Genomic DNA, 19,867 nt, shown 5'->3' with positions numbered 1-19,867 from the left:
GCCCTGTAGCCCTCACCTCAGTAGTGATGAAGTGCTTTGAACGCCTGGTCAGAGACTTCATCATTTCTTCACTACCAGACACACTGGACCCACTACAGTTCGCTTACCGTCCAAATCGTTCCACAGACGATGCCATCTCTCATCTCCTCCACACATCACTCACTCACTTGGACACTAGAAGGGGGAATTATGTTAAAATGCTCTTCATAGGCTACAGCTCTGCATTTAACACCATAATTCCCTCCACACTCACCACCAAGCTGGAGCATCTGGGACTCAGCTCATCTATGTGTCAGTGGATCTCCAACTTCCTAACTGGCAGACCACAGGCAGTAAGGATGGGCGGACATGTCTCAGCCTCCACCACTCTCAGCACTGGAGCCCCCCAGGGGTGTGTTCTGAGCCCCCTGCTGTACTCTTTGTACACATATGACTGTGTGGCCACTACCAGCTCCACCACCATCATCAAGTTTGCTGACGACACCGTCGTGGTGGGCCTGATCTCTGATAACAACGAGACGGCCTACCTGAAGGAGATTAGGAATCTGGAGAACTGGTGCCAGAGGAACAACCTCCTTCTAAACGTCAGTAAGACAAAGGAGCTGATAGTGGACTTCAGCACTAAGCAGGAGAGGAACTACCAGACCCCTGTCATCAACGAGTGCCCAGTGGAGAGAGTGGACAGCTTCAAATACCTCGGAGTTCACATCACGCAGTTCATGTCATGGTCCTGTCACATCAACTCCGTGGTGAAAAAGGCCCGTCAGCGTCTCTACCACCTCAGACGCTTGAGAGACTTCCAACTGCCCTCCAAGGTGCTCAGGAACTTTTACTCTTGCACCATAGAGAGCATCCTGACGGGAAACATCTTAACCTGGTTCGGGAACAGCACCATGCAGGACAGACGAGCTCTACAGAGGGTTGTGCGGTCAGCTGAGCGCACCATCCGCTCCGAGCTCCCTGACCTGCACTCAATCTACAGCAGGCGGTGCTGGACCAAGGCCAGGAAGATCGTGAAGGACCTCAGCCATCCCAACAACGGACTGTTCTCTCTGTTGAGGTCAGGAAAGCGATTCCGCTCCCTGAAGACCAACACAGAGAGACTGAGGAGGAGCTTCTTCCCGCAGGCGATACGGTCTCTCAATCACACCACCACACAGTACTGACCCACACATATAGTTCTTACACACACACTGGACTTTCTGGACATTGTTTTCACTTCATCACTTAAATCACTTTAAGCATATTTGCACTGCAAAAGACATAATGTGGATTGCACAACACTGGACATTATATTCTTCATTTCCAGTTAATACTTGTACAGCTGCTGTTATTGTGTATATATTTATTTATATTTCTTCATACATTCTTATATAGTTCTATATTGTGTATTTTGTTGTACAGTTATTTTATTTTCAACTTTAATTTATATATTTTATCTTATTCTTTCCCAGTTAAATTTACCCTTCATTCTAATTTGTGTTGTACAGTTATTTCATTTTTAACCTTAATTTATATTTTATTCCCTCCTAGTTTAAATCTACCCTTTTTAATTTTTCATATTTATTTCCTATCTTATTCATAGCCTTTTCCTTTTTTGTTTTCTTTAGGTCACGAGCAGTTGTCCAAGCATTTCACTACATATCGTACTGTGTATGACTGTGTACGTGACAAATAAAAATTTGAATTTGAATTTGAATTTGGCTGCTGCTGCCATCATTATCCGTCATCATTTCTGCTACACTGGCAGGGCTAGGGGCCAGGACTCTCCTCTTTGGGTTTTTGGGGGATGTTGCTAACACCGGGTCCGATAACAGGCACCACACCCGCCGTAGATGTGCTCGGTGTGAGGTCTCGCAGCAAGCTATCAAATACGGCGCTTTTTTGGCTTTTAAAAAAAACGCTATGCGTCGCCAGGTGATTCATCGGATTTGAGGTGTTACCTCCTTTGACAGTATCAGCTTAAAGCACTTGTTGCTGCTGAGTTTGCATATTTTGCTGTGAAGTACAGCCAGACTTTTGACCGCTTTGCCTTGGGCATTTTTAATCTGTAGCTCTGCTCTAAAAGAACGTACCTGGACCCGCCTACTATCCTCGGAAACGTAAAATGATTGGCTGGAATCCAAAGTGTATCACAGCTCAGGAAAAAAGGCACCGAAATAAAGCGCCGAAATGTGCACTGTTTTTCGGTCTGGTTACTACCGTTTATGTCAGAACCGGTGCCATCGTGGCACTGGATACCGGTACCCATCCCTAGTAAACATCTTCATCATGTGATAATTATTAATGATATCGATTATCAAGCAGACTACAAGTTAACTAAATTAAAACTGTAAGAGCAGGTTAAGTGATTTCCAGATGGTGGCTTTGTGATGGGTTCCTCACCCATCATTAGTGGCTGAAAACAGCAACTGAATGCGAATGTGGTGATTTACCTACACACTATCAATATCATGTGCCTGATTCTGGTTGGTTTGTTTTAGATTAGACATGCTGTCATGTGATGAAAGCCGACATCTCACAGATTCTGAAGCTGCAGGTTTTGTCACTCTCTGACCAAAATTCACTGAACCAGCAGCAGAAGAAGAGCAAGACTACGCTTCACATGTGTCATTAATTCCCTCTTACTTTGGCTGTTTTGCTTCCACCACGATAAAATCCCACTTCCTGCACAGCTCTTTCTCTCTCTGTGTACTTTGAGACCAGTTTCCCATCTGAAATCTCTCATTTCTGCATTATTCGCTTGCTTATTACACACCAGTCTACCGTTGTGTACAGTGATGTCGGCCACTTTTTGATTTTTTAAAAATGACTTCCGAAAAGAAAGCCTCATTTCTGCTGTTCAATACCAAAGAAATGTAAACGTTTACAAATTATGAACCGCTTAGCTGCGTCTCTAATTAAACCTCTGTAACTTTGCGCTGCTGCAACTCAGCAGCATCAGGTTATGTTCATGTGCTGATGGTTTTCATCCATTTTTTATTTACTGCAGAATATTTTTAAGGTTATCTGCTATAAGAAGCTTGGAGAGGAAAATCTCCTTCATGTTTTTCCGTGTTTTATCCTTAGTTGCACCTCTGACGCAGTCTCACAAGTCTCAGCTTTGTTTTTATACATACATAAAACTAAGCCATGCTAACACAATCTGCTCAGCAGCTGACCAACAGTAGTACACGATGAGGCCTTGATGCAGGTCGTCTTTCAAAGGGCGCAGGATTGTCCAGATATTCATTTGATCACTTCACACAGACATGGCACCGTCAAGCAGAAGTTAGATTCATCCAGTTGCTGAGATCTAAGAATGAAGTTTTTAATCAACTTTATGTTTCCTGTGTCACCGAAAATAAAGCAATCTCAGTGCAAATCTGAGATACGAAACAAATCCCCAAATCCCAGCTGGTAAAAACTTATATTTTGTCTGTTTTGAAAATTTCATCCATTAAAAGGTTTAGACTTAAAAATAACAGTGCACAGCATCGAGAGGATTAATATTTTTTAAGCTTTTTCCTCTAAAGTACAGAAAATATGTTTTTGCATATTAAATGGAGATTATCTTTTCATTCCCTCGCCTGAATGATTTGATGTTTAAAACACCCCTGAATCAGACCTTCTGATTCATCACTTGCATTACTTTTTATAGCAAATTTAAAAAACTGACCTTAGATCAGTACATTTGCAGTCACTGAGTTTACTTCAAAGGAGCAGTTGAGAGTTTCGTAACAAAATGGGTGTTATTGTGACAGGTTTGAGTTTTCTGCTGAAAATCGTGACAGCATCTGACCTAATCCATGATTTGTACTAATTTTGTGTTGATATAATGACCAAGCACATGTCCTCGGGGTGGGGCATGGGATTGCACATCAGTGAATGAGAGCATGAATAGGTAGAATGTAACTTCCATTCTTTACTAGACTAGAGGACATTCCAAGTCTACTTTAGTGAAGTACATTTTTATTGTATCCTTAAAATATTTTTCCCCAGTGCTACATTCTGATTCTACATTCAGTGCTTACTACCAGCTTACTAACAAGACTCAGGTAGTCTCAACAGCTCAATATCAATATCACTATCATGGGACAAAAGTGAGGTTCAGTGACTAACGGACTTGGATTGGATTCCTTACCTCTGCGGGTCAATAGCACACTGGCATCTGACACTCACTGCAGATGAATGTATTTTAACATTCTCTTCAAAGTGTTTTGCTAAAACCACTGTAGTGAAAAATACTACTAGTGACTGTTCCCATTTGCAGACATTTCTTTATTTACTCCACTGGTGTCACTGGTGTCACTGCTAATTAACAAAAGTGATCAAATCAAACAAAAGTTGGCACAAGCTGACCATAAGAACTGAACTTCTTTTGTACATGTCTCATTTTATCCCAAGTTCCTCCAATAATCTAAAGGTCTTGTTTGGCTGAAAGCTACTTTGCCTGATCTTTGATGTTGAGCCTGATAAACATGTAAGTATAAAGAGATTTTGAGGAGTGGGTGTCTCTTATTCAGTGATTTGCATTAAGCATTGCTTATTGTCTAAACCTGTGAGGGATTCGGCTTCACTGATTTCAAAAAGCTTTTGATCTCTGAGGCAGAGACAGCTCAGGCTAGGAGACATGTCGACATCTATCAGGATCTCTTCTCACCGTTAGCAGGAATTCTTCAAAGCTGATTCACATTGAGAATCAGCACAGCCCGTTCCATATGTTCCAGTTCTGCTGTACAACCACTTGTACTGTATTATTAAGCAATCCTACAGTAGAGTTTTTTTTGTATATTTGTTTATTGTTTATTTTGTTTATTTTTTGTATTGCATTCATTGTAAAAAATACTAATTGTTGAAAAGTCTACAATCTCTGACATTTGCTGCAAAGATTTTCCTGGATTTTCCTCTAGACAAAGGTAAGGAAGTCTGCAATAAGGCAAGAATGCAATAACGATTGAATAAAGAGTTTGACTTTGTTCGATTACTTACAAATAGTAGATTCACGACATGCAAATGTGCATGAGTAACATAATTAGTTGACCAAATATTAATTGTAAGCACAGACCAAAAGCAGTGTTTGTTGTATATTGGTATTAATAAATTTTGTCACTGAGATCATTCAAATCCTTATGAAAAACAAAAAGCTCAAATTATAGTTCAGTCATTCCCTCATTTGTAATGTTCTGGAATCAACCAAACAGTAAATGAATTTTGATTATGTTAATAACTTAAAAGCTAATTATTAGCCAATTAAGTAATTAATTATCATTATTAAACAAACTACAGTCATTTTCTGACCCAACCAAGTTAACAAAAAAAATTTCAACTGGAAAAAACATGTCAGTTAAAATATTACTGATATATTCATTAACAGGCATAGTGACAGATTCACTCTCAAGTTTGTCAGCCAGCTTCATCAGTTTTTTGTCTTGTTTGACTGGTTTGAACTTTTTTTTTCACTCTTTGTTGATTTGCTCAATTTGTTTCTTTGTCAAAGTCACATTTACTTTACCCAAGAATATTTTGTTGAAACACTCTCCAACATTAAGTTCTGGTTACCTTGTGCATCCAAATGTGACATACAGGGATTCCTTACAAGCATTTCTAGTATCATTCGCATTACTAATGCATAAATCCAATTTAACATGCCACAAATGCATGTACTAATTGACAATAATGGCTGATTGTAAGCAGGGTCATGTGTGGAGCTATTTCACCTGCACAAAAAGTTAGGAGGCAGTTTCTGAGACATGAGACAAATCATAACACAGAATAAGACGGTGTGTTTATGATGGGGCAACTTGAAGAGGAGGAGAGGGACGGGTGCTGCTAGGGTGACACAAACACTGAGGCCTTTGGTGGTGAAGCTGGAACTACCCTGCCTCCCGTTTGTTTGGTGTTTTTTGTAATTACTAATGAGCGTTCTGAGCATGTGCAGATGGTGAATAAATCTGACCCATTGTCTTTCTGGTAGCTGTTGCATCAGATGCCTCTACTTATCACTTATTGTTTCAAGTTGCTTCATACTCCACATAAAATAAATATATGGAGTAAATGAATCAGGACATGTGCAAGAGGAATCATCATTTAACCACCCTGACAGTCACAGAGTGCGGGAACTGAAGGTGACCTGGTTCCACTGTCTGCCTCAGTTGAAGTGATCAAAGATTCAACACTTTATGTCTTCCAAGACTGCTTGGAGCACCCAGCCATTTTGTATGGTTCATATCCAGGCGTCACAATTGCTGAAACTAATTGGATTATTTTGAAGGCTGAAAAGTTCAAAGAGGAAGGTGGGCGTTCAAAGACTTAAGCCTGAAGGTGGGGAAAAAAGAAAAAAAGAAAGAAAGAAACAGCAAAGCATAAATCTGTAAGACACTTACTTCAAAGTAGGCCTGTCTTAGAGTGAGGTCATAAGGTCAAGGAGGGGGGTGGGCCAGATATGAACCTCTGTCCTAATTATCCTGTTAACATGATAACATGAGCATAGCAGGAATCTCCTGAAGAGACAATGTGCAGGTGCAGAAGTTCATTTGAAGCTTTATAGAACTTGAACAGTTCTAGTTTGGGGGCTTGACTATCATTGCATGTTATTGATTCTAGCTGGCCAGCCAATCAGACGAGTCACTCAGTGTGAAGTCACAGAGGCAACCATCCAGTCCCCTTTTGATGCTGCTGCTTGTTGCCAGGGTTGTTTGCGCCCTGCGGGGACAGAGGTGGAAGTAGAGCAGAAAATGTTAACGGAGAGTCGAAGGGCTGTAGATCTGTCACCTGAGAGCAAACGTCGCCCCGATGCCTGGTTGGTTGCAGAATAACCATGAGAGGCTGAGAGGTTAAAGGGATTCCACCAGAAACAGCAGGTAAAGTCAAAACTGGTCTATTGTGGCAAACATAAATGAAAGACAGACAAACTCAAAATCACTGCCTGCAACCACAACATGATACTCACCTATTGTGAGTTGCCTTTTTTACAAATCAAGCCCAAATGTGAAGTGTGTGGAGGCACATCGAGAGTTTATAAGCTTATCTGTAAAAAGTAGTGGAAAGTAAAACAATAAAATTATCATTTGTGTATTTTTGACATATCCATCCATTACATTTTCTTAACCATTTATCCAATTTAAGGTCATGGGGCAGGGCTGGAGCTTACACCAGCTTTCATGAGGAGACAGGACAAGTTGTAAGTGCATCACAAAGCCAACACAGAGACAGACATCTACAGCAAGGTTAGAATTACTCATTAACCTGAGTTGCAAGTTTTTGGACTGCGGGAGAAAGTCAGAGTGCACAAGCACAGGGTGATCATGCAAGCTCCACACAGAATGGCCCGAGCTGGCCCATGGATTCAAATGCTAGGCCATCTTATGAGACAACAGTGCTAACCACTACACCACTCTGCCACCCTTTCAATAACTCTTTAACTGTCACAGTTCAAGATGCATTTGACTGAAAGCATTACAACTTAGAAATACAGAAATGAGACGGACATACAGACACAGATAGATAACAGATTATTTCTGATTAAGTGCTGTAAACTGTTGTAATGGTGGGTGCTGGCTCCAAAAACAGTGTGGCACCAATAGACAAAGTGTATCCAGTGGAATGGTCTACCTTTTCAATATGAACGGCTTCCACATAAACTCTTGTCAAATATGATATCTAAACAGCTGTCAGATGAGAAGGGTAGCTAAGCAACAGAATTTTGAGTTCAAACAAACAGATCTCTTCTGTGTGGAGGATGTTTCTCCTTTAAAAGAGCCCTTGACCTGGATCTTGAGATGGTCCCCAGGCACTGTGTGGCAGATTGCCTGCTGCTTCTAATGCTTGAATTAAATGCAAAGAATGAGCTTCAGTAAAGATATCCATAGAAAGAATCCCTTAGACCCACCTTGAGCATCTAAGGAAAAAAGCAAGAAAGTAACCAACTTCAGGTATGACCCTTTACCTAAATGAAAGGCTTTATACCCTGCCCTCCTCCCTTTGATTGTTTTAATCCCACATATGTTTTATGTGTCTTGGCTTAAGCTGTGCAAGCATCTGTTAATATGTCTCACCAAGCTTCAGCCTACCAACTATGATTAGATCACATCCAGAGGAAATTCTCCTTCTCACAGCAGCCTTTTGTTGGTCCTATCATAAATAAATCATCTTGTCGGTGATTAAGTAGGTCTGAGTTGTTTTGCCTACCCCGAAACTGAAGCAGAGGAGAAATACAGTATGGAGACAAGTATAACTGTGTGAACTAAGTTCAAGCTCAGTCCATGTGAAGTAGACCTGACAAAGATCCTGTAATTTTGAGTCATATCAAAAATCTCCTGATGTGGACACACACACAGGCAGCTCTCTCTGTTAGTGGCTGCTTTTAGTTTTTTTAAATTAAACCTAAATGTGCCAACAAGGCTCCAGGGTGCACTTTGACCTGTGGCCTCCTCACAGCTGCAGAGAAAGGGTTTGTGTGACACAGGTCAGACTACATGAGAGAAACTTGAAGTTCCTGCAACCCAGCAGGAGGGGTTCATAATTGGAGTGTCCTGCTGATTTTAATGTGCTGGCTAATACTCATACTTCAAAGGTTGGTGTTTCAAAGTAAAGAGGAGAGAGAGGAAAATGTTTTCATTAAATACACCAGCACTTTACAGAGGAATAGGACGAAAGGCCTTTTTATGGCAGCATTAAAACAAAGCCTTGCCACAGTTAGTGCAACAATGAGGTTGCATTTACTATGTTGATGTGTGCTGCATTTACTTTTATGTTAGCGTTGGCTGAAGGGAGCACATTTTTCAGCCCTCACTTCTGTGAAACTGATTTGAGCAATACCCGTCGTGTATTACATGTTTTCACTTGTATACACCAGTAATCTTTCAGATGTCACAACTTTAACAGCTATGTCCACTTCCTTGGTGCTAAAGGAGCTATTGATGTATAAATGAATAAAATGAAACTGTTGCATAAGTTGCATTCTGCCTTAGTCTTCATTCTTATATTGTATGGGCATTTCTTAAATTAATTAATTTAAGAAATTATTCATTTTGTTTATCGTTGTATCCCTGGCCACCCCACCTGTTAGCAGATAGGTGGGGTACTTACTGACTGGATTAATGTGTGGGCAGACCACACTTATAAAGACAGTTTGCTGACACAGACAGTCAAAGACAGTAATGCAAGTGTATGAAACAAATAATACATAAAACTGTTTTGGGTTTTTTGTGGCTTTTTATAGCATTTTATCAAAATCTACAGTAGGTTTCACTAAATCCTTTTTACATGATACATTTAAATTCTTTCCTCCCTATCGCTGGCCTCCACACATACATATGAAAGAAGCCTACCTGCAAACATAACTGTGTCCATTCCAGTAAACTGTCACTGCTGGAGCCTATTCAAACTACCATAAAGCAAGAATCCATTCACAATGTCAAAATTATTTTTAAAAAAAATGCCCTGCACATTTCTCATTAGTGTGACCAAAAAAAGAAGAGCATCATGTAGGTATATGATAAATGGCAAATGGATGAATGAAACGTCATAGTAAGAACATGTTATAATCTGAGTCACTCATAGTGTTTCATTTTAAAATGGACTCTGTCTTTGCTAAAGGAGACAAGGTCAAAGATGCCTTCGCCCACAGGAACGTCAGATCTCATTAGAGGAAGAGGGGGTGGTGGTGATGGCGATGGTGTGTGTATGTGTTTGGGCATGACTCCACTTATAAAATCACATCCTAAGAATACTTACTTTAAAAAATTAGAAAAATCCCAGTAAGTTAGGACTTAGTCTGAGCGAGTAGTGCTTATGATTATATAATGTACTGTGTCCTCTAAACTACTAGAAACAAGGCGGAGTGTGTGTCTGTGTGTTGTAGACACTCTTGCAATATAAAACATAGTGAAGCATCAATCTGACACACTGTCACCCCTCCCTACTCTTTCCCCATTTTGCCTTAAAAATGAAAAAGAAGTCAAGTCTGTTAGGAGTGATGAGGGCAGAGCGAGGCCGATGATCTCTGAGGTTATCTGCTGAAATATGTGGAATCAGAAGTAATTTGAAATTCCTTGTGTCAGTTTTGAGGCCGTGATTTTGTCCATATATTTGTTTGTTTAGAAGAGCGTGATTGTAAAGAGAAATAATTACCCTTTATGCACCTGGAACCCAGGTCTCCTCTTGTCAAACCAGCCAGTTTCCAATTAGTAGCAGAGAGCATTGTGCCACTATCCTGTGCCTGAAGACACAAAGGCAGGTCATACCACAGTGTTCTTGCTCTGCCATTCATTAGGCTGGGTCATGCAGCTGCTCTCAGGAAGTTTGAAATTACATTTGTGACCATCTCACATAACTCTACACAGTACTGTAATTCTCTTCAATTCTGAACCAACTGTGGTTATCCATAATTACTGGGCCACATGACAAGCTCTGCTTTATGCGCTATAACTAATATATATCACAGTCTGGGTTAAATTACCAAAATGGCCAGAGTGTGACCTTGCACACAGTAAATTGTGAAACATCCACTTGAAAGGAATGCGTCACAAACAGCTTTGTAATCCTTTGGGTATTTGCCTGGCAGCAGCGCTAGTTCCCGAGACAGTACCTGGTGAGGACATACAGTCAGTTACATCATTTCATTTACTTCTAAAGAAAACATAACTATGTAAAAATCTCTTTCGTTTCCTTGGTATCAAATTTGCTGATAGCACATATTTTGCAGGTTTCTTTACATTTTTCCAAAGACTAACATAGAAAAAAAGAACATTAGAAAGATTTTGTTGTTTGCTGGGATAGTGAATATATTTGATGTACATATTTACAAAAATTCAAATAGATAAATTGACAGTGGAATACAATTTTTGTAACAAAAAATAAATAAAATACTTAAGTATAAGCAACAAGCATTAAGAATTTAAACAAGAATATGAAAACTAGGGGGAAAGAAGAGTTTTGATTATAGCTTGAATTTGCCACTATTCTTAGTGTATTTTTGGCCCTCTTTGGAAGCGACAGGACATAATGTAGCACCTTCTTGTGATTTAGCCTGCGGTGGACGTGTATGTTTTGGTTTTCGTCCAATTACAGAAATGACATGTCAATAGTCTTACAACCTTACAATCCTGAAAGAAAATGTCTTCTGCACTTCACCATGACTCTGCAGCTGAACCTCCTGCTTGTTGAGAGTCGGACCCTTTGAATGGCAGCAGGAGTCATGCTGGCTGACAGAGGAATGTGCAGCAACAGTTCCAGACATGTCGAGCTAAACACAACCACATAGGCTTGTCCAGTGAGTGAGTTCGTACGGCACATTGCTCCAGTTTAACAATTAAAAAAGCTGTGGTAAATGTGCTGGAACCTAATGGTTGTTTCCTATAACATTTACTACTTCACCAAGACGACTGCGTTTGTTTGATAGGTAAAATAGAAACAAATGTTGGTACCAAATATACAAAAACATCTTCTCTGCAGAATTTAATTCAAGTGGTCCATGTAAACTAGACTCCTGCACCTCCTCTGGGCTCTCTTTTCAGGCTTAAGAAAATCTAACTGCCATAGTCCCTGCGTCTTGATTTTGATTTTTTCCTAGAAGATTCCCAGTTTTTGGATTATGTGCACTGATCTGTTTTTTTGTATGACATCAGCAATACAGCATCTTTTTGTGTTTATGTGTGGTTATCCGAGTCCTCCATTTTGGATACTTCTCCTGCTTGTCAGTCATCGGTCTATTTAAGATTGTAAGAGGAAAAAATACATGCCTAAAATGATATATTTCACCAACATGTGACACTGGACTGTTTTTAGCTGACTATAGCACATTTACCAGGTCATATAGACATGTACAGTATACTGATGGGGTAATGAAATATTTCTTTATTTTATGCCTTTTAGAGACCAACTTTAGCTTGTGAAGTTTTGGACTGTTTGCATTAGTATTCTTATCCTATGATACTATTTCAGGTTTAAATGGTCATTTGTATGTTGAGGCATTGCTGGTTTAAATTTAATAAAGTGGATGACTGCCTTGAGTATGAAAAAATGATAAACAATATGATTAGAAAGTAGTTATTGTTCTATGTCTCGCTGTTGCAAAATGTGTCACAACGCCTGGTCATGGCAACGACAACACCATGGTGATTGAACTACCCCCCACCAGATGGCTGCTTCACAGCAAAACTTGCAATATAAAAACTGATCAGAGATTAAAGACCCCTTTTGCAGAATCCATAGGCCCCCATCTGCCCATTTATTAAGCCACAACCAAACCACGAAGGATGGGAGGAAAAAAAAAGAATAATCTTTGTACAAATTCAACATACAGTATTTGATCTCGAGGCTTGCAGATCTCATGCTGTTGTCCACAAAATTTCTTCCAAATGTTTGGCATTTAAGTTGAACAAAATTAAAAAAAATCAATCTTTGCCTCTTTTTTTTAAACATTGGCTTCACTTAAGGTTTTCTTTGTTCAAGAATTCAGTTTATGAAATGATATTTAAATATTTTTCTGCATTATACACAAAGTTTTAGCATTTTTTCCACCTAAAGCCCTAGCTCTCAAAGGCCAAGAGCCATAGTATTTTATCAGTATCCCAATCAACTTTCTATCAAACCTTAATTTTTTTACTCCATACTCATGAAAAAATTTACTGTGTAGCCACATCAATAATACAAGAATTGCTGCTCTTTTCAGGTTTGTTTAAATTGAGGTTAATATCTGACCAAGCAGTCTTTTAACATCCAGATGAGACTCCGAAGCGAGTCAGAGGAGGGCTGCAAGACAAGGAGTGGGTTACAGTATGTTCAGTCTGGCGTGCACTGTGCAGAGGGAGACCTCTTGTGGCTTGAATGGTTGCTGACTCCAATAAGCCGGTGGTTGAAACAGCAACTGTGATCTAATTTACAGATATTCATTTCATTTCTGGCATCACAAAATTTAGTCAGGAGCGCCATCTTCTGGCAAGTTTGTAGAATGAACAAAGGCTGACTCAACAATATAAAATTTAATGGTAACAGCAAAAACAAATTTTGTATTGACCTTTATTTTTTTCTTCCAAGTACATTCATAAATAGCTGTACTGAAATCAGACTGAAGAGACTGCATGTGCAGATCCAGATGTAAAACATCAATCTGAAAGAAAAGCATGCTCCTTGCTTTTTCCAAATTTTGTATCTTTGCATTGTTTTGACAGGTATATTTATTTTGCTGTTTAAAGGCTACAAATTTTAATTCATAATATCAAATATATATATCATCTCTCCGCACCTTTTTCCCTATTGTGGCCTATAAAGCCTGATTCCCACCTTGATGCCTCACAGTAAAATGTCCTAAGTAGTCACAGTGATGGTCCAAACATGCTAGAACCCAGGTTATCTTAGCTAGACAAGTAGAATTTTAATCTTAGGAGCATAAATAAAGGAGAAATAAATTGAATATTAAATATAAAATTGACCTTTGATCTTTGAAAAACTAAGAGCTGGTAAGACATCCCACAAAGCAAAATTGGTATGGCCCGGATCTGGCCCACACAATGTGCTTACACATGGCCCACATATCGCAAAGAATGATGGCCCTTTGGTGGCCCAGATCTGGTTTGCTAGAGGTAATCCACACATAGGCCAGCCAGCACAAGGCAGACACACTGCTGGCTCTGTGTTGGCCCAGAACAGTTTCAGCTCTGGCCCCATATGTCAGCCTAATGTGTACCTTAATCAAGCCATGTAATAACAACATGTGCTGGAACATAATAGTGCAAAAGTAACATGACGAAACTGTTCAGACAGGGAATGGACTGATTCTTATATAGCGCTCTTCAACTCTCCCAAATTACTCAAAGTGCTCTATACAACATGCCGCATTCACCGGATCACACACTTTCTCTAAACGGAGTACTAAAATAGGAAAACAGGAACATAAATAGTGACATCATTGCCACACCTGGCCCACATCTGGTTGACATACACCCTGCCAGTCAGTCAGAAGTGCCAGGTTGATGCAGGATTTGGGTAAGACCTGTTTTCTATGAGCGTGGGCCACATAAACCAAACCATAATTGGGTCAGAAATGGCATGGCATCACATAAACAGGGCCATCATTGCCAGACGTGGCCCATATCTGGATGACATACCACTTACCATGCCAGAAGTCAGCCAGCAGTGCTGGTTTGAGACCAGATCTGGGCCAGACCTGTCTGCTATGTGGGACAGTGTGTATCCATACATATGCAATAATACTAAGTGCAATAATCCTTTCTGTCATCGTTGTATTTTTACTCAGTTGTATATAGTATTTGTATTTGTATTCTATTTTTATCTTATTGTATATTTATTTTATTTTATTCTACTGTATATAGTATTTTATTTTATTCTATTCTGTACAGTTGTGTACTGTATTTATTCTTATTGTATTCAAATTTTTGCCTCATAACTTTTGCACTGTCCACTTCCTGCTGTGACAAAACAAATTTCCCACGTGTGGGACTAATAAAGGTTATCTTATCTTATCTTATCTTATACAATGGAATTTATATTGTTAGTAATTTTTTTAGGCTTTTAAGGCTTTTATTCTGCAAAAATAATTAAAAGAATAAACAAAATTATTTTGTAAAAAATGTAAATACTTATAGGCCGAGAAACCAATGATGAGCCTGTGAAAGGGGAAACGTGATGCGGCGAGGGAGCAATGTATCTCTAAAATTAGAAATATCCTGTCTCAGAGTGATGCTTAAAAACTAGTTCATGCATTTATTACTGATAGGCTGGAATACTGTAATTCTGTAATAGGGTAGCTGTAGCTCAGGTGGCAGAGCAGGTCAGCCACTAATCAGAAGGTCGGTGGTTCGATCCCAGGCTGCATCCTGGCTGCATGCCAAATATCCTTGGGCAAGATACTAACCCCATGTTTGCCTACTGGTGGTGGTCAGAGGGCCCGGTGGCGCCTGTGTCCGGCAGCCTCGCCTGTCAGTGTGCCCCAGGGCAGCTGTGGCTACAATGTAGCTTGCTATCGCCAGTGTGTCAATGTGTGTGTGAATGGGTGAATGACTGAATGTAGTGTAAAGCGCTTTGGGGTCCTATGGACTAGAAAAGCGCTATACAAATGCAGGCCATTTACCAATTCATTATTGTCAGGATGTCCTAAAAAAAAAAATCCCTGAAAGTCAATCCAAAATGCTGCAGCAAGAGTACTGACAGGGACTAGAAAGAGAGAGTATATTTCTCACATACTGACTTCTCTTCATCTTCTCCCTGTTAAATCCAGAACCGAATTTAAACTTAGTTTTGATTATGGTAATCTTTTTAGAACAGATTTCTTCCTTCTACAGTATGCTGACTTCACAGGAGCCAGGCTGCAGTATCTGTAGAGTCATAATTAGTTTCACAGCTTTTCTAAACCAGGGGTAGAACATAGCATAAATCAAAGGGTTTAGACAGGAGTTTAAAAGAAAGAAATAGAATACAATAGATGCAGAGGCACTATTGAGAAACTCGTCTCCAAAAAGCGAAACAATGTAATATGGGCAGAAACATATTAGAAACACAAGAACAAGAACACCCAGAGTCCTGGCTGCTTTTAACTCTGATTTAGTTGCTGTTAGAGTCACTGAGAGCTGCAGTGTGACAGCTGTAACATGAGAGCACATGGCACGGGCCTGAGACACAGCCACCACAAACACTCTCATATACAGAAATACAATCACAGTAACTGGAATTATAAAGGATAAAACAAGGTCAACAAATCCTGCAATGAATTCAACAAAAATTATACATTCTCCAAAGCAAGAATTATGCTTTCCTGGTTGACTTAGATCATCTCTTACAATCATATAGCAGTAGAAAACCGAGCAGAGCCAACACAGACAAACACAAAGTTTCACTCTTCTCTCTGTGATTCTGGTGGGGTAATGCAGAGGGTCACAAATAGCCACATAGCGGTCGACTGATATCAGCACCATATCGCCCACTGAGGCAGAGGTAACAACGAAGGATATATAATTATACAGAGAACATGTGAGCTGACCAAGAAACCAACACACTGTATTTCGCAGGATTTCTCCAGGCATAAACAGAAGGCCAATGAGAAAGTCAGCGGCAGCCAGAGAAAGGAGCAGGATGTTAGTGGGTGTGTGGAGCTGCCTAGAAAGACAGGAAAATATAATTTTAAAAAATCAACAGAAAGAAACTATTCAAACAGGTATTACAAATCAGGTATAGACTTGTAAAGCCACAGCAGCAGGTAAAAAAAAGTGAAACTCTGCCTGAAGTGGGAGACTGCGATGATGACAAGCAGGTTGAGAGTCACAGTCAGCAGAGACATTGATGGCATCAGAATGTGAAAGAGCAAAACTTGTGATAGAGGAGTTGTAGGCTTCTTGCAGGAGGTGTTGAAGAGTTGTGGAAAGCAGAGCTCTGCTCTGCTCTGGGTATCCATCTTCACAGAGCTGCAGAGAGCTGCAGCATTGTGACCAGAATTAGTAATATCCCCACACCTTCTTTAAACTCCTCCCCTTATCATTCTCTCAGTGTCTGTTGGATACTGATGCCCCTCTTCCCTTCCCTTGGGCCAATATATTAATTAATTTTTGATCATAACCATATCTATCTCACTCTCTGCCTGTACTCATCCCTCTTTCTTCGAGTTTTTGCATGTGATCTCATCAGGATGTCATTCAAGAGCTCCCCATCATATTGGACGAGATAAATGGTAGTTTACATAGAAATTGCCACTATTTATTTTTCCCCTCACAATCATCATAGACAGAAAGCAAGTCTTTTTTTTTAATCACTTTCTTGTTGTTTCAGATATAAGTACCCGAGAAAAAAACAATAGGCATTGCATAAATAGTATAACAGTATAACAATTATGTTATTTAAAGTCGCTAGTATCCGTTTCAAACGGTATTTGACCATTTAAAAGTTTTATATTTATCCTTTCATAGTTTTTTCTTTCTCATCTTGTTCATCCACCTCTTCCATTTCTACTCTTGCCTGCTCATATCCATCTCATCCTTTTCCCCCTCAACTTAATCATCACTCCTGAACTGTAATTAGTGTTTTAACAAAAGAAATCCTCCAGGTTCAAACTTAATTTAATCTCTTTATTGTCGCAATTAAGTTATCATCATGCAACCCCCCATCCCTGGACAGATGACAAGAAATGGCTATGCAACAACATAACATTACAAGCTAGCTTGATGTTGTAAGTTTTAACATCCTAAAACTTTTTAAGTAATTTCCCTCTGATCAACAGTTTAATTACATTTTCACATCATGAAAGTTTATTTGTGGAATGCGAATCTACACATGTTAGATCCACTGCAAAAAAAGTTTCAGTAACAGCCATAAATGGCAGCAAACAGGGGATAACAGCAGTGTCCCAAGAAAGGAATTTCTATTTAACTTTTAGTATATATATATCATGTGTTATAGAACTAGTCAAGGATTTCTTTGTTTTAACATTTTTAAACATTATTTATCCAGAGGCACATCCTTTGATCCCATCAACATCAGAGGGGAAGATAATTCATAGCTCTGCAATGACTTGTTTTGTGCAGAGAGGAACCTCCTTGTCAACTCAGTTTACTGAAAGAAAAAAAGAAGTCAAGGCACATATTTAACAGCTTTTGGAGAGTAAAGTGATTAGAGAAAATTGCTATCCCTTTGCATCCTTAGTAGTATTAGTACTAGTTTTAGCTTATGCCAATGTTTCACAACCCTTCATTTTGAAGGTTGATGTTCATTACTGTTGTTTGGGTGCCCCGCTTTCACAGCAGTATTCAGATGATAGGGTGCGTTCTATAGCTTATGCTAGCTGACGATTAAAGCCCACTGAATGCAAAATGTCAAATTACAGCTCCAGGAAACTTGAGTTCCTAACTTTACAATGGGCGAAAAGTTCAGAGGATATATGCTGGTTCATAAATGTGGTCTTCACAAAGTTAACGATCCCTAGAGCTTTCAGACCACAGCAAACCTTGGAGCTTTTAAGCAATGCTGAGCTGCTCAAATATCCTCCTTTAACCTTTCAATTAAATATCATCCAGGTTGGGTCAGTGGTAATATGGATCCTCTCTCCTGCTATTGTCAGTCATCTGCCTCAATGGCACATATTGAGAGCTTGCTTTCTGGTACCCTTCTTCCAGATGCCTTAATTTGCAGCCAGATGGTGGTGCGCCAATACAGCAATTAGTACTCTCTCAGAGCCTTAGGGATAAGGTCTTATTTCACAATGAGTATGGTTACCAGGCGATTGACAGGACACCAATGTAAAAAACATTTTGAGAGGTGAAACTTGAGTCTTAGTAACGCCCCTTTTAAGCAGGGTTGGGTTCTTCTTTTCTCTTTACTAGCACAGGTAGAAGAAAGTAGGGGTATTTTGTTTGAACTTGGAGCTGTGTGGGGATCCTTGGTGCAGAGCAGTGGTATGTTTGAAATTTTTGACATGTAGGAGAAGGCTTTATGGTTCACTCCCGTTAGATCGTCATAGTGGCCCCTCCCAACTCTTCTCATGATACCTGTTAGTAGGGCTGGGCCATATTATACCATTCACGGTAATACCAGTATAATGTTAGGCAACGATAGGAAAATTAAATATCGCGATAGAATATGAGTACAACGCGCATGCGCAGTGCCTTTGTTTTCATACACACATGGCCGATTGTTGAGTGAAACAGATGAACCAGAATTGGTTTGTAAAAATGGTGCAACTTCAGTGATGTGGAACTGGTTTGGTGTTTGTCCATCAGATACACGACAAAGCACATTTTTTTGCAGAACATGCAAGCGGCCGTCGTTATTGTTGTACAGTGGGGCAAAAAAGTATTTAGTCAGCCACCGATTGTGCAAGTTCCCCCACTTAAAATGATGACAGAGGTCAGTAATTTGCACCAGAGGTACACTTCAACTGTGAGAGACAGAATGTGAAAAAAAAATCCATGAATTCACATGGTAGGATTTGTAAAGAATTTATTCGTAAATCAGGGTGGAAAATAAGTATTTGGTCAATAACAAAAATACAACTCAATACTTTGTAACATAACCTTTGTTGGCAATAACAGAGGTCAAACGTTTACTATAGGTCTGTGGGTGTGTGGAGCTGCCTGAAAGAAGAGAGAGAAATCATCTGAAACATCTGAAAATAATTCAGTTATAGGTGTAGACAGAAGATAAGTTGTAGCAGACTGAATGTAAAGATTATTGGTAGGAGAAGGAATATGGTATGAAGTACCTCATATAATGAATATCTAAACTCTCTAAGTCTGTCATCTAATATTAACATCTAATATATACAGATCATTATATAAAAATAGTCTAACAGTTCAAATGTAAGTCTAGTGCACATATGAGTAAAATCATGTATTTACTTAAGCTGACTCTGACTTGTAAAGCTACAATAACAGTTACAAAAGTGAAACTCTGCCTGAAGTGGGAGACTGCAATGATGACGAGCAGGTTGAGAATCACAGTCAGCAGAGACATTGAGAACACAACAATATAAGGAAGCAACAATTGAGACAGAGGAGTTGTAGGCTTCTTGCAGGAGATGTTGAAGAGTTGTGGAAAGCAGAGCTCTTCTCCATCCTGAGTATCCATCTCCACAGATCTGCAGAGAGCTCCAGCTCTGGCTGAGTTATGACTACAATTAGTAATAAAACTGATCCCCACACCACATCCTCTCAACTCCTCCCCCCTTCTTTCTTTCAGTTTTTGTTGGACATTAATTTCCCCCTTCCCTTTGTCTTGCCCAATAGCTTCACTATTTTCTTCCTGTATTCCTGCCTCTTTCTCTTTTCTACATTCCTTTCGGATATGTTGTACTTGGGATTCTTTTACTGTATCCTAACCTCCCTCTCTCTGCCCATTCTAGGTCAGAAATGGAAGTCTCAGTTATTTAATTGACTCCACTTGT

At 39.6% G+C, this 19,867-nt stretch overlaps 1 protein-coding gene across 3 annotated transcripts; it reads right to left on the bottom strand.

Moving 5' to 3' along the window:
- Positions 1–15,278: 15,278 nt before the first annotated feature.
- LOC146690397 (trace amine-associated receptor 13c-like) lies at positions 15,279–19,551 on the bottom strand. Of its 3 annotated transcripts, XM_085434960.1 has the most exons (3): positions 17,446–17,458; positions 16,218–16,371; positions 15,279–16,095 (listed from the first exon to the last, which is right to left on the bottom strand). In XM_085434960.1, exons 2-3 carry the CDS (start codon positions 16,283–16,285, stop codon positions 15,279–15,281), a joined length of 885 nt encoding a protein of 294 aa, XP_085291086.1. In that variant the 5' UTR covers positions 16,286–16,371; positions 17,446–17,458. The 3 variants fall into 3 exon arrangements, with proteins under 3 accessions (XP_085291086.1, XP_085291085.1, XP_085291084.1); XM_085434959.1 differs by lacking the exons at positions 16,218–16,371; positions 17,446–17,458 and adding an exon at positions 19,379–19,551; XM_085434958.1 differs by lacking the exon at positions 17,446–17,458 and having other exon boundaries at positions 16,218–16,390.
- Between the last annotated feature and the right edge of the window lie 316 nt (positions 19,552–19,867).

Source organism: Copadichromis virginalis, linkage group LG16, assembly GCF_057382275.1.
Source record: "Copadichromis virginalis isolate Kocher_CV1m ecotype Utaka linkage group LG16, C_Virginalis_male_GT1.1, whole genome shotgun sequence".
Taxonomy (NCBI): Eukaryota; Metazoa; Chordata; class Actinopteri; order Cichliformes; family Cichlidae; genus Copadichromis; species Copadichromis virginalis.
This window is presented reverse-complemented; position numbering and strand designations above follow the sequence as displayed.